Source organism: Felis catus, chromosome E1 (genome assembly GCF_018350175.1).
Source record: "Felis catus isolate Fca126 chromosome E1, F.catus_Fca126_mat1.0, whole genome shotgun sequence".
In the NCBI taxonomy this organism is placed as follows: Eukaryota; Metazoa; Chordata; class Mammalia; order Carnivora; family Felidae; genus Felis; species Felis catus.
Window position 1 is genome coordinate 11,559,397 of NC_058381.1, and position 15,315 is coordinate 11,574,711.

Sequence of the window (15,315 nt, forward strand, 5' to 3'; positions counted from 1 at the left end):
GGCCATGCCTATCCTGCGTGCCTCCCCCCCTTACCCCTTGCCCTGCCTCCCCACCCCCCTCCTCCTAGCAACAGAGTCTAAAAATACTCTCTTTCCACTGAAGGGGTTTTTTTTTTTCCACCAAAGAAAGTGAGCTGACTGGGGAGGAGGAGGGGGCCGGAGCTGCTGGAGGTGTTGTGTTCTTGGAAGGTGTCAGAGACCCGGCGGCCGGACCTTTGGCCAGATTATGGACTGGCAGCTCTCTGGAGACCCTGTCACCAGGAGTAGGAGGTCTGATCTGGGGGCATAAGCAGAACGTGGCAGAAGCGAAGAACAGAACCCATCGTGTAAATGAGCAGTCGTTCGTTGATCTGAAAGTTGATGATTTAAAACTGTGTTAAAATTTGAGGGATTTAGAAGCAAGTCGGGTACGGTTTGTGTTGGTATAAGGCCTCTGTCTGGGGTCTGGTGTACAATCCCAAGGAGCGAAGGAGAGAGAAGCATGAAATTCTCTTTTCTCTCCTTCCTGGACCTTCCCCTGGGCCTTTCGACCCCCTAACATTGTAGGCATAGGCCCGAAAAGGGAGAATTCCATAAAGAGCAGTGAGGTGGTCACTCTGTTGTTAGCCAGCCAGCCCCTGTGACAGGGACCCCTCAGAGTGCCAGCACTGCCGTGTCACTTTGCTTTCCTATAGGGCAGCCTGCCAGCCCCACCCCTGTGGCTCCTTGGCTTTAGGTTGGGGACCCAGAGTAGACCAGACTTCGAGGTTTTCCACCTCTCCCCTAGAGCAGAGTCTGAAATCTCAGCTGGGTCAATCGTGTAGAGAGGCTCCTGTGTTGTCACTGTCACCTCAGAATGTGGACAGCCTCTCTGGCCATCTTCCTGTGTTCTCTGATGGAGCTTGGTAACTTTGAGTACGAAATTCAATCTGACTTGACAAATGACGTCTGACTGCCTTCTCTGCAAGGGCGAGACTCGCTGTGTGCCTTCAAACGTCTGACCTGGTGGAGAGAAGACAGGAGCACAGGTATTTGGGCATTGTCCCCGGAAGTTGAGAGAGGCATGTAGCGTCTCTGGGTTTCTCCTGGTTCTGTGTTTCCACCTACGACTCCTCCTTTAAAGGTGCCCCTGCCCTGTTCCCTGTTGGCATCAGAATCTTGTTCAGGAGAGAATGCTGCCAGGAACGTATGTGCTGTTAGTGGCCACCTCAGCCACACTGCACAGGGGTCTCATACAGGGGTCGAAACAGTGGCAGGTGGGAAGTGAGTAGCTTAGCCAAGACTGCTTGGTTGCAGATAACAAATTCTAACTCCAGCTGGCCTAGGCAAAGAGGAGAGTCTGTCAGGACAAGGTAGGGCTTCCCAGAACCCTGGGTGTGACTGGACCTGGGAAGGGACAGGAGGGATCAGAAAAGCCCGCCAGTCCTCTCGTCTGTACCTCTCAGCACACTGGTCTCAACGTCCCACATGTAAGCTAGCTCTTGCTCCCTGGTCCCCGCTGGGCACATGGCTGCCCACATCTAGAGTGGACAGTGTCACCTACCCGAGAAGAGCAGCCCAGCTCTCCCCAAGCCCGGGACCTAGCTCCTGGGTGGAGGGGAAGCTGACTGGCCCAACTTGGGGTGTGTGTTTCCCTCTTGGTGCCACAGAATACATAGTACTGGAGAAAGGGGGCCTGTTGAGTCGCCGTTTGGGCAGGTGCCCCAAGAACTGTCCCCCGTCTGGAGAGCACAGTGATGGTTCTTTAATTTCCATTCTTCCTATCTTGGAGTTGGCTGAGGTGGAGAACAAGATAACTGACAAGCCGTCCCCTGGAACTGTTGGTCCTCCGGTTGAAATCGAGGCAGGAAGTGGCAGCAGGAAGGACCATCATGCTTTTTTCTCCCTGGCCTCCCACCACAGACTGTAAACCTAGCCTTAGACCCTAAACGAACACGCTAGCTGCATTTTGAAGCTAGAGTCGCAGGACTCAGCTGGATTTTGAATCAGGTGGCAGCAGCCAAAGCAGCTGGTGGAGAATGGGGCTCCGGGGCACTCCCTGGGGGGCAGGCCTCAGGGGTGCTGCTCTCCAGCTGGTGCTCCGATGGGCCTCCGCAGGCACCATGGGCCCCACTCAGAATCCAGGAGGAAGTGTCGGCCGAGAGGGGCCGTCCTCAAGCGGGCATTAAATCCCTGAGTGTGCACATTCGATAAATGGATCAAGGAAGCCAGGCTGACAGTAATGTTTGTGGTGAGATGTATCAGTCATAATGAGCAAGGCTTTTTGGAAACTGACCTTTTAACTTCAAGTGGGTCTGGTGGTTAGAGATAGAGTTTCTGGGGCTGCCTCAGGATTGGTTGGAACACAGTGCTAGAGCCAGGGAGGCAGGGAAATGCTTGTGACAACAGCAGAATTGGCAACGGAACCGTGGGCGCGAGACGCCGCGCCGCCTCTTCTGGGTACGTATAGGGTGACAGGACCTTTTTGAAGAGCTGGGCTTCGTTTTGGGGGAGCCCTTTGGAGATGCTGCTTTTTTTTTTTTTTTTTTTTTGATCCTGTAACTTCCAAAGAACCAAATATTTAAATTCTTTTTTGAGTGTCATGAATCAATGATCAGTGTCTACTGGGATGTTCGTTCTTTGCTCTCTGTGTTGTGTTTTCAGCGAAGGGGCTCTTGTGGCCGTGCTTTCCAGTGGCTTCTCCGATGTGGGCACGTGGGCGTTGCCACGGTGGGCAGCTCCGGGCTCTCCCTCCCCTGAGCCTCTGCCACCTCCCCTTTCCGGCCAGGCGAGGTGGTCTCCGCTTTTGCGCTCTCTGATCCACTGAGGAGACCTTGCATTAGCCTTTATTTCCGCCACACATCAATTTCTCCTTTCCTTTCTGCTCAATTTGCCTACGGTTCCTGCCTCCGCCCACGGGAGCTCTGCCGAGCAGAGCCGCGGCACTCCGGTCCCGATGGCATCCCGCGGGCACGGCAGCGAGGCAGCCTCCGCACGCCCTTCAGCTAAGCATCGCCAGGAATTGATTTCCCGGCGATTAGGGAAATGCCTGCATTTTAGGATGCGCCACAGTGCTTAGGTGTTATTTCTCCGCATCTTCTCCAAGGAAATGCTACACGCTGAATTAAGTTTTTGTGTTTTTGTTCATGCTCAACAGCACCATTGCAAACCCAGATTTCGCCAGCCCCGTCGTGGCAGCGCTGGCGGGGGGCGCGGGGGCAGAGTGGGTTTGGCCAGCATGATTGGCATTTGAGGGTCGGAGGGCACTGGCCTCTGAGAGAGGACCTGGGCTGCCCTTGGTGAGAAATGCTTCCTGACAGGCCCTCCTTTATCCTCCCAGGCGTGGGCTGATGCCTTTCGAAGCAGTCCTGACCTCACCGGCGTTGTGCATATATACGAGGAGCTGAAGAGGAAAGGGGTCGAGTTTCCCATGGCAGACTTGGATGCTCTGTCTCCCATACACACACCACAGCGGGTAAGCTTCCAGCTGGCGTTTTCTAGAAAGACCTATTGCAGAACGGGCAGGCCACTGCCACCACCCTTCTGCTGCTCCGTTTGAATTATTCAGCTTGTCATCACGCGTTCTTAAAGCTCGAGGGCATTTCTTTTTAATAACAAGGGGAATGCAGGAGTGAGACGGCTGGTTGACTGGTGATTAAGTGGCAGCCGTGTCTTCCCCCACCCCCGCTCCCACTTCTCATCTGACTGTGCATAGAGGATATAACAGAGGGATCGGTTCCGAGATTTTCCTGGAAATGGCTGCTTGGGTGGAGCCAGCCTGTGAGGGCCCATCCCGTGAGGGTCACTAGCACCCGCTTTTCCGAGGGCCCAGGAATCTCCCTTTGGGAGTGCCGGAGCACCTCCGTGTCCACGGCAGTGCAGAGGAGCTGGTGACGTCACTGATCGTGGGGCAGAGGGCAGCTTTCAGTTTTTTAGACTGTACAAGCCAAATAGATCTAAATTTTATTTTGAACTGAGTGTTCGGTGTCAATCCAGACATGCTTGAATTCCTCCAGCCTTGGAATTCAAAGCCCAGAGAAGGCCTCCTCCCACTGAAGCCTCTTACAACGTGAGGCAGCTCTGTGCTTCAGAATGAGAAGCACGCAGGTGATGGTGACCGTTCATCCTGGGAAGCGAGTACTTCTACTGGCTGGGAATCAGCGCCTGGCCCCCCGGGGCGGGGTGGGGGGAGCCAGGAAGCTCCAGGATCTGGGAGAGAGGCGCCTTGTGCCAGCACACACACTCTGCCTCACTGGCCCCATCTGCCCATCTCCAAAATGGGGACAAGGAGTCCAGAGTGCCTGTGCAGGTCTCTTCTGTGAACACAGTTAACGTTGAGGCTTTCTGAGATGCTCAAAAGGGAAAGCATAAGGAATTCTACTTTGCAAAGCTTTGTTCTCATTATGATCCCTCCAAACCACTTACCATGCCTTGTGGAATAAACGTAACCTGTTTTATTTTTCTAATAATGACACAGAACAGTGTTGTTTTGTGCCTATAATTACAAAGAACATTCGGTAAATTGCATAATTGCTATTTATATTAGTCTACTTGTAAAGGCCAAAATATAATCTTCTGGTACCAGATAGGGATGTGTGATTAGCAAAACTTCATGGCAGCCCCCCTCCACTCGGATTCTGGGGGGCCCTAATAACGGGAACCCTGACCAGAGCTCTCATGGAGTGCCCTTGGCGCTGCCTTTCTGAGTTGCTTGGTTTGTCTGGGAGGTAAGTAGAGGGAGGAGCCCTTGGTACCCCCCATTTGTGGACGGAGAGACTGGGTGCAGAAGGGGCAGGGATTCCCCGAGCCTCACAGGTGAGCCGTAGAGCCAGGCCCGCTGCCTCCCTGCAGGTGGCTGTGGTGGGAGGGGCTGCCGGGGCGGGTAGGCGCCGGGCCCAGCTGCACGGGCAGCCCAGGTGAACAGAGGACTTTGTTGTTGCCGTGCCAGAGCGTCCCCGAAGTGGATCCGGCCGCGACCATGCCCAGGCCCCAGTCGCAGCAGAGGACGAGTGCCAGCTCCTATTCCTCGCCTCCTCCTGCTCCCTACTCCGCTCCGCAGGCCCCGGCTTTGAGCGTGACTGGCCCCATCACGGCCAATTCAGAACAGGTACTTGCACACTTCCAGGCCATAGGCAAGTCGGCCGACTGTCCTTGCTCGCCCTTCCTAGAGATGTATGGATGCTTTCCCTGACCAGGCATTGTGCTAGTGTCCGCGACCCACAGACGGAAGGGAGGGCCCACCGTGCAGTGGGGAGATGGGTGCGGAGGCTGCGTGGACGGTGTGGTGGTGCGGTTGCGGGAGCAGGAGCTGAGAGTTAGTGCTACCTGGAGGGGAGCCCCGGGAGCCGACGCTGCTGAGGCTCTCGAAGCCGGAGCGGGGCTTGTCTGACAAGGCATGCGCCGGAGGCGTGGAGGAGCAGGGCGCTCGAGGGAGCAGCAGGTGGAGGGTTTGGGGGATCAGTGCAGGTGCAGGATCGGAGAGACAGAGGGTGAGGCCAGCGCACGGCCATGGAGTTGCGTTGTGAACAGCCTCGTGAGTCACGCGGAGCGGTTTGGATTGATCCTGTAAGAGGCGTCAGCCATCAGAGGCCGGTGACCCGCTCAGCAAGGTGCCATGAGGCCGAGGCCGGGATGAGGAAGGCCCTTAGGAAGCATTCTTCCTGCCTTTATTCCAAACCCTGCCCACCTTCCCTGAGTTATTTCCTGAGAGGCCAATGCCATTGAAATCCCAACCTGGATTTTTTTAGACGAGTCGTGGAGACTGGTATTTAGATGAATCTGTAGAATTGCCATTCAGTAAAATTTGAGAACCGATCAGACTTGAAAAAAGAAAATCCATTCCAGTGTTTGTGACAACGTCATTATTTACGGAAGCCCACATAGACAGAGGGGTCAAGCGATGAGGCGTGGTTAACCGAAGTGTTGTGCCAGGGTCGCTCACGTTTCCGTTCTCTGGCGGCCCCGAGGAGGCGAGCAGGAGGAGGTGAGCTGGAGGTCAGGCGGGCCTGGACTTGAGTCCCCACTCTGCTCCTCACTGTGAGGCTTCAGCTGGGTCACTTTAACCTCCGTCGACTGTTAGTAGAACGGGGCGGTGGTTCTTCCTCTTACCCACCCGACATGAGGTTGTCGGGCAGCTGGATGGGGCGGCCTCGTGATAGTCCCCCCCGAGTGCCGCGTGCCCTTTTGAGGAGAGGAGGTCGAAACCCACAGCTAAAACACGGGCTGTACGATAACGTTCTATTCTGTTCACTCCATTCTGCCCTTGCTCGCTACTCACGGTGGCCAGGACCTGTCCCCAGAAGGGAAGCCCTGGGGAAGAGGGTCCCTGGCGGCAGGCTCTGCTGCTACGGGCAAAACTGTGTCCCTTTCTGCCCAGAGGGAAGTCTGACATGTCTGGAGTTGGATGGTCACTGAGACCCTCCACTGACTCTTTGTCGGTTGCGTGGGAGCTTGGGAAGAGCCCTGCCAGCAGCCAGAACAGTCTGGAGAAGGGGGAGAGTGGAAGAGCGGCCTGGCTTTGAGGGCCCTTCTGATCCCATGTGGTGTCTGTTGCATTCCTGAGCTTCCAGGGTCAGAAAGCTCTTCTGGCTAAGACTGGGGAGGACTTCGCCCACTGGGAGGAAGCGGAGGGGAGAAGAGCCTCTAGGGATCTCACCCAATGCTCTCATTGACCATTTGTCCATTTTCCATCCAGTACGTATTTATCGAAGTCTCCTGTCGCTATCCCTGTGCTCGGAGTGCAGACCTCAACTCAGCAGAGTCCCTGTCCCCAGGAGGTCAGCCAGGACAGGGGCGGGGGTCTGCGGTAGGAGCTGCGCTGCTTGGTTCTGCCTCAGGGACGGACGGCAGGGGAGAGTCAGAAAAGGCTTCAGTGAGGAGAGAAGGTGTCATTTGAATTAGGTCAAAGCGCAGTTAAGAGCCATAGCAAATCCAGTTCTCTGGATGTTTTAGTGGAAGAGGGATCGATACTGGGTGCCTGTGGGCCAGCACCTTGCAGGGTCTCACTTGGGTTACTCACAGCAGCCCCGTGAGGCCGTCGTTTTCACCTTTGCATAGCTGAGGAACTGAGGCTCAGATTAACACCTGTCCTTTACGGTGTCCCTACTGCAAGAAGGAGGGCCCAGGCCCAGGCCTTGGGGAGCTCTGTTGGATGGGAAGGTCAGGTAGTTTTCAAAGGGACCTTGGTAGGGAGCTGACTTGCAAGGGGGTCTCCCCTGGAGTCTTCTTTTGGTCCCTCTCCCTCATTCTTGCCACACTGGGAAAGCGCAGCTAACGCCAGCCAGCCTCTCAGAGGACCATAGTGCTTAGATTGTGCACTCCTGGGGCCAGAGTCTGTAACGAGGGGGTTCCTTATGAGGACCCCAGTCCTGAAGAGCCCTTGGGGATCACACACTCCACCACTTTCACTGGCAAGAATAGGGACGGAGGCCTGGGGAGATTAATGCCCCACTCAGAGTCTTGCTGCGGGAGGGCCGAGCCACAAGCCAGCTCAGTCCACACTGGACCCGGCGCTCTTTCCCTGTACAGCACTGCCTCAGTGTCACAGCAGCGTCACCCGTGACAAACTCTTGGTTAACCAAGGGCCCCGTGGGGGTGGCCTCACTCCCGCATTTGCTTCTCCCTTAGAGCTGCCATCGCCCTCACACCCAGACCAGAGTGAGATAAGAAGCCGCCTTCTGCCCAGCACATGCAGAGGAGTGACCTACATGTCACAGTGAATGGGACTGTCACCAGACAGGTTCAGGTTGACTGACGTCTCCTTCCTGCTTTCCTCCCCACCCCCACCTCCCCGGCCTAACAGATTGCCAGGCTTCGGAGTGAACTGGACGTCGTTCGAGGAAACACAAAAGTCATGTCTGAGATGTTAACAGAGATGGTTCCCGGGCAGGAGGATTCGTCCGATCTGGAGTTGCTGCAGGTGAGGGGGGGCCTCGTCTTGTGGAAGGTCTGGACCTGGGGAAGCGGCAGTGAGGCAGGAGCGGAGCCCGGGGGGACTGTCGTGGGAAGGGACATGTAGGCTCACACTCAGCCTCATGTTTCCTGGCAGCGATCAGATGCCGGCACCAGGCTCTCCTTTTTATTTGCCTTCATAACATTTTTTGCCCTGATAATAAATTGCCGACTGTAGAACACGTGCCCCCCAAAAGATGAAGGAAGTATAAGGAAGAAGAGAACTCGTTTTCTTTGATTCCAGCGTCCACAAGTAACCCCTGTCGATGTTTTGATGCATTTTTTTCACGTTTGTTTTCATTTCAGGTGTAGTTGAGATCCTATTATGTGCCCCGTTTTGTGTATTGCTTTGCTTCCTCAACATTATGTCGTAAACATTTGTGACAGGACCTCCTCAACCTTTCCTACACGAGGGAGCCCTTCTCGCCACACTTTATCCCCCAGAGACTCCTGAGACTGAAATTAAATAGAAGCTCCTTTTCTTTTACTGAATACTGAGGATTCTGGGCTGGGGTCGCCAACATTATGGTTCCTGAGGACCCGTTGCTAACTGGTCTCCTCGCCCCCTGGACGCCGAGTGGGTCTGGGGGCATGACAGAGCCTGCAGGGCCGCCCTCAGACTAGTGTCTGAGCCAGCCAGATCCAAAGCTAGTGACCAGATCTCCACCACACCCATCTCAGACGACTCTGGCACTTGTAGAAAATGGCACCCGCACTGCCCTTAGAAGCAGTGACCTTCTGGAGGGGTGGAGAGAGGGTGCCATAAACTGCAGGTGCCAGGATCTTTTCAGCGGGAGGCAAGATGCTTGAGTAAACAGGTCAGGAGCCAGACTGGCTTGGCGAGCTGGCAGGAGTGCCTCACGACGTGCCTGCTTCTGCTGTTCTTGTCTGGCGCTCAGAGTCGTCAGTCTTGGCCCCCCAGGCGCCGTACCTCCCACCCTGCTGCTGGCACACAGCTCGCAGCCTATGAAGGCCCGGCTCTGATGGCCCTGCCTTTCAGCAGTGTGCACAGCGAAAGTGACCTGGTCCCAGGCAGCCTCTTGTTGTGCCTGCTTCCTCCTGGGAAGCCGTCGGCTCCTAAGGAGGTGAGGTGAGGGTGGGTGAAGGCCTGTTCTGGGGCTGACACCGAGCAAAGCAGAGGTACGTGGAGTGTGGTCTCTGCTCTGGAGGACCTCCCAGCCTGGTGCAGGAGGCAGACAGGAAACAGCTCCTCTCCACGAAGCCGTGACATCGGGTTGCTCTTGAAGCCGAACCGAGTACTCTCAACCGGCCCGAACGAGGAGCCCTGAGCGGCCTCTCGCAGACCTCACCCCTGACACCTGCAGCAGACCAGGTTGGCCTGTTTGGCAGGTCCAGCTTTCCACTGCAGGGGACCCAGTGTCCCCTTAATGCGTCACTGACCTCCATTCCCAGCCTGCAGGGGGAGTTCTTCCAGGCACTGGAATCTGAGAGCAGTCCAGAAACAATCGAGAAACTGAGAGGGCCTCTTGAGGCAGCGTTGTGCTGTGTCAGCGTCCGAATTCCTGCTGACAGGGGGTTTGCAGTGGACAGAGCTGAGCTCCTGGCAGCAGGGGGTGGGCCGAACAAAGCCAGCATGCTTCCAGACAGCCATAGCAGACCCAGACAGCAAGCATACTCCGTGCGTGCGTGCATGCGTGCGTGCGTGTGTGTGTGTGTGTGTGTGTGTGTGTGTTTAAACAAGCCCATCAGCCAAGACAAACAGAACCTAATCTCCTGGCATCAGCTCACAGTTTTCAAAAATAGGTTGCTTCCCATGACGTTTTCCTTCCCTCTGTTTTGTTCCAACTCCAAGCCTACCAGCCCTCCCTGCTATCGTATAAATCAAACAGAGAAGGAACGACTCCGGGTGCCAGTGGGAGGCTGGCCTTCCAACACGGGAGATTCAGGAGTTGGGCAGCTCTGTGTGAACAGCCACGGCTCTCCTTGCCACTGGCCTCGCTCCTCAGTCATTCTTGACATCTTCCCTCTTCTTCTTCCTGGGACAGTTGGAGCCAGCTGGGCAGGGGCTCCCAAAGGCCAGGGCCACCCCAGACAGCGAGACTGCCACATGGGAAAACGCCACCATCTGCTTGGAAAATGATGGGATTGGAATGTGCCCCGAGGACCCCTCAGTTGAGCTGGAGGGCAGCCAGATGGCTCAGGGTAGAAGCTGTCCAGAGCTCACAGTGCTGGCCAGGGCCATGGAAATAAACCCATTTGTCACCACCCCAAATGTTCACGCCAACAGAAGCTGCTCCCGACTGGAGTGTAAGCTGCTGGGTAGGAGGAGATGCAAAGAGAGGAAACTGTAGGTGTCGGTCCCGGGACGCATCGGTGTGGCGACCATAACCACGGGCGGGAACGTCCCAATTGCTTCCTGTGCCTGGCAGAGCATTTTCAGGTGTGGCCTTGAGCAGAGCCACAGCGAACCTCAGCAGGAGAGCCATTTGCTTCAAGGGAAGCGGAGGCCACTCCTCATGCTGTGCTGTCAGCGTAGCCGGAGACCCTGAGGGAAACTGAGGCAGGGTGCCCAGAGGGAACACTGTGCCGTGTGGGATCCTCCACTCCCTGAGCTGGGAGAGTCGTCCTGGGCAGTCCGGCTCCACACATGTGCTCGGATACCACCTACAGCGTGTTGCCTGGTGTCCCTGCCTCATCTTTCTCAACGTCTTCTTGACAAGACAGGCTGTTCACGTGAGCCCATGGAAGCATTTCGTTTCCAAATGCACGTCCTAGTTAGACTTTGGGAAGCGCCGCGGCGAGGCAGAAGGAGCCACCGGGTTCACATCCAGGCCCTCCCGCTGACAGGCTGGGCGATACTGGGCCAGTCGCCTACCCCTCAGGGCCCAGAGTGATCATACTGAGCTTAGAAGGGTAGGAATCATCCATTTAAGGTGGCGCACAGGCCCATCATACGCAAGTTGGAGCCCCCGTGATTACCATCGGCACCCCCTTCTATACAGCGAGCTAAAGTCTGTCTCCCTGTAGCTGCTACCCTGGTCTGTCATCTTTGACGACAGAACAAAACAAAGTCTTCTTTGGCAAGGTGGGTCCTTAAATGTTTGAGGACTGCCATAAGCCCTTCCACGGCCCAGTCTCTGTGTGGGACAAACGTGGCTGTTGGCCGCCCACCTCGTAGATGACCTGTCAGTTCTCAGCAGGAGTCGGATGCTGTAAATGGAGAGCATTTCCATCAACACAAGACCTTCCATCTCTTTCTCATATGGCCGGTAAGCCAGGTCTTCCCCCATCCTGTGTGTGGGCACTTGGGTCCGGGCCTGAAATTTGAGACTGCATCTGTGTCTGCTAGAGTTCACGTCCTTAGCCGCAGCCCGTGAGTCCAGTGTTTGAAATCTTTAAAAGATCCCGAGGCTGTCATTCGGTATTCTCTGTCTCTCCCAAATTAGCCTCTTGAGCTTTGTCTTCAAATAGTAATAACTTTTAATTAATCCAGTGATGCCAAAATTGGGCATTCCTACGTGGCCATCCGTCAGATAATAAAAGAAGCCCTCCTCCACATTGTTTCTTCAAGTAGCAGATGGTATATCCCCTCTTGCGTCTTGCATCATTTCAGCAAAAACCAGGATGTCCAGGACCATTTTCTCTAGAGAAATCTAGTTTATTCTACATGTTTAGCTTCATTATCCCCCCTTCTCTTCAACAAAGAGTTTCTCCTCCTTCCCCCCCCCCTTCCTTTGCAGCTATAGAAAAGAGATCTTCAGGACCTTGTTCCGTGCTCCTTAGAACTTGGAGAGGGTTCAGAGGAAATCCATAAAGATGATTAAAAGATTGTTTTATGAGGTGGGGATGAGAATGTCCCTTGAAGAAAAGATAAAGGCATTGGGATTAATTAGACAGAAAGAGGATATTTTAATACGTTCTGATCGATGGAGGGCTTTCGCACAAAGAACACTGACCAGCTGTTCTCCTCCTCTGTTGAGAAGCCGAAATCTTCAGCACGTAGGAAATTCCTGTCCTGGCTGTTGGCACAGTGGGGAGGACGACCTGGGCAAGACTTCGGGCCAGAAGACGGTCGCTCCATTTGGTTGGTTTAGAGATGGAGGCAGGCAGAGGAAGGTCTCCCCAGCTGCGCCTGCCCTGGGGTCTGGCTGCGTGTGACCCCATGAAGGTCATGCAGGCGGCCAGCTGGTGGTTGGTGGCAGAAATCTCAACATTCTGGTTCTTCTCTCCCCTTTGATCTCTGTCTTTTTTCTCACTGTTTATTTATTTTAAGACGATGGGAGCGCCGGGGTGGCTCAGTCACTTAAGCATCCTACTTTGGCCCGTGTCTTGATCTCGCGGTTTCTGAGTTTGAGCCCTGCGTCGGCTCTCTGCTGTCGGGGAGGAGCCCTCTTGGGATCCTCTGTCTCCCTGTGTCTGTGCCCCTACTCCGTTCTTGTGCTCGCTCTCTCCCTTTCAAAAATAAACATTAAAAAAAAAAAAAAATGAGGATGACCTAGGATCACATTCAGTGCTGGCTGGCTCATTCAGTGGAGCTTGCGACTCTTGGTCTTGGGGTTGTGAAGTTCGAGCCCCACGTTGGGTGTGGAGATTCTTTAAAATTAAACAAACAAAAAGAAGGTGGTGACTTAAAAACTTGAAGGAAGGAGATGGTAAAACTTTCTCTGTGCAGAGACCCTTGGACATCCTTGATTTAGAAGCTCCAGGCCAGACTCTCTGGGCCAGTTTAGGCAAAGTTCTTTGGGAGGTGCCTGGGGACCTCTCTCGGGTTGGGCCACAGAGGCTTTGCCCATGGGGTGGGTCGGGGGCCATCTCACTGCCCACGCCAGCTGGAGGCTGTGGGAGCAAGGCAGCAGGTGCAAGCTCAGAGCAAGTGTTTCTGGTTCCTGCAGTTCATGAGATCACACATTCTCTGCCCTTGGGTCTCATTCTTCCCAAGAGCTGAGTCGTAATGTTAGAGCCAGGAGAGGTCTCAGAAATCATCTAGCACTTTCCAAACGCCTCTGTAAAGAAATGGAACCCTTGTCTCCACAAGTAAAATTCTCCAGAGAACTGCAGTGTTTATTTATTTTGAGAGACAGCGTATGAGAAAGCATGAGCGGGGGATGGGCAGAGAGCGAGGGGGAGAGAGAGAGAATCCCAAGCAGGCTCCTGCCATGTCAGTGCAGACCCGGACTCGGGGCTCGATTCCGTGAACGTGAGGTCATGACCTGAGCAGAAACCAAGAGTTGGATACTTAACCGACTGAGCCACTCAGACGCCCTTGTACTGTTTAAAATAGATAAAAGCTGCCGTGGGGTGGGGTGTCCCAAAACCCCATGCCGTGGAGGCACTTTAGCGGCACTCTGCAGAGCTTCAGCACTTCGCTGACCCCCTTTTCCTTCCCCGGAGAGAAACAGTTCCAGAGGGTGCTGGAGGCTCGGAGAGCTGATCTAGTCAGTCATGGCTGCTTGCTGCCTGCCACTTGGTTCCCAGAACACGGGAGGGCCTGGGCTCCGTGGGGGAGACTGAATCCAGCCCTGCCCTTTTTCTTCTAGTGGTTCTGTGCTTTGGGCATCTGGAGCCATGTTACTGAGACGCTCCCTGCCATCTTCTGAGGGATCTAGTTTGATTCTCCGTGGGTTCCGGTAGACCATCCTTGAGGGCTGCTCTGCGTTCTGAGGCTTCCAGTGGTTAGGGTGGGGGTAAGGGCTGGTCTTCACTTATTTGAGGCTCTGATGGAGGGGCTCTGGCGACCTGGGGCCGCAGCCCCGAGTAGAGGTATGTCCAGAGTGATGTGGAAGTTTGAGAAGGTTGGGGTTGGGGGGAGTCTCCAGAAAAGATCGAGCTCCTTTGGCTCCTCAGAGATTTTTGGCAAACACCTTGAGTGCCGGTCTCCTCTATACCAGGCACGCCCTCACCCAGGGAGAGGGAGTGACAGGGTGGCCCAGGAAGGGGTCCTGGCAGACAGCAGAGAGGCAGGCGCTGCGCCTCTTTGCTCTGTCCGCTGCCCGGCCTCCTGTGTCCCCGGGCTCCGTCTCTCCCACTCCTCCATTCCCATGCTCTTTGGCTGGTCTCTGGCGTGTCTTCCAAAGCGCTGGGCAGGATCTGCTAATCTGCTACCCGAGAATGGCCAAGCGTCTTTTTTCTTTTGGTTGACGGGGGCTGGTCTTTTAAAGTTCATCTAAATCCGTGTTTCCTTCTTGGCCCTAAGCAGGTGCTCCTTGAACTCTAACAGTGTATTAGAAATACTACAATCATTTATACCGTTCATGTCAGTCCTGGCTCCTGGAATCCTTCATGCAATCTACTGTAATGGCTTCTTTCATAAGTGCCTCTGTGGGCTTTCGTTTCGTTTTGTTTTGTTTTATGTTGATGGCCTGGCTTCATTTTAGCCCTCACTCATGAGCGTACTTTGTGTCTAATTTGGGTTTCCACTGGGCCTTTGGCTTTGACTGTTCCCGTGGTGACTGGATTTGACCTGTGAGTGTCCACCAGCATCCATGGCAGTTAGTGTGACAGTCCATCACTCGAGTTCTGGAAAGGCTCCAAGTCCCAGGCCAGTTCCTGAATGCCCCTCTCCTGGCCGGCCTGGGGATACGAGCCATTCACAATGGTAGAGAGTGGCCATTTTGTGGTATTTCACTCTTTACTGGGCATAATGTCTTGTGCAATTCATTTTTGGTATTTGCCTCTTGTTATTCAGACACATGGCTGTATGTTTATAAGTGCTTACTACTGGGTCACTGGGGCCTGGGATGAGTCCTGGAGAGGGAAAATTAGATTTCTAGGTGAAGGAGAATTCCCCATTCTCTGAGTGGAGAGAGTGCTAGGTAGAAGGCTAAGCTGATGTGGATAACTGAGTGAGGACAGTGATGGGGAGCTGGTGGTTTGCATGCACCGAGGACTCAGAGCACCGTAGAGTCCAGGCCCCCATCCTTCTTCCTCCAACCTCAGCCTGCTTCTGACCTCCCCTCCTCTCCATCTCCTGCTGGTGGGAATGCCACTCCCTGCCTGGGCTGATCTGGCCAGGGCTCAGCTGGCACCGGAAGTACCAGCTCGGGGGTAGGGAGAGAGGAGTTTTGACTATCCAGTGATTTGCTGGGAGCCTCCTATTTCCAGGTTGATCCTGCCTTCTCCCAAACAAAGAATGGGGGTCTTAGGAGAACCAAGAGTGGGAATCTGTTCATAGAAAAAATTAGAAGGTCTAGACACTGGGCTAGCTGTCCCTAGAACCAAGAGAAACATTAGCATTCTAACTCTACAGAGGGCCAGCAACTGGGTAGACCCACGACCAAGGCAGTGTTTCCATAACCAGACAGACCGGGCGCAACAAGCCAGAGAATCTCCAGGTGAAGCTGTTTTTCTGCCGGTAAACACCAGACTAGTTTGTACCCAGCTGTCCAAATCTAGATACCTTCTGTCTTGGGAATTACAGCTGGAGTGGGGTGATTCTGGGCTGACCCA

The 15,315-nt window shown here is 54.6% G+C and overlaps 1 protein-coding gene across 6 annotated transcripts in view; it reads left to right on the plus strand.

Moving 5' to 3' along the window:
- Positions 1–15,315, plus strand: part of TOM1L2 (target of myb1 like 2 membrane trafficking protein) — a 120,761-nt gene that overhangs the window by 81,949 nt on the left and 23,497 nt on the right. For 5 of the 6 annotated variants that reach the window (XM_006939908.4, XM_006939909.4, XM_003996345.5 and 2 more), the window contains 3 exons: positions 3,299–3,433; positions 4,907–5,065; positions 7,760–7,876. In XM_006939908.4, the coding sequence (XP_006939970.1) occupies positions 3,299–3,433; positions 4,907–5,065; positions 7,760–7,876 (411 nt within the window). The remainder of the gene's footprint in view (positions 1–3,298; positions 3,434–4,906; positions 5,066–7,759; positions 7,877–15,315) is intronic. The other variant, XM_019817271.2, reaches the window with a different exon arrangement.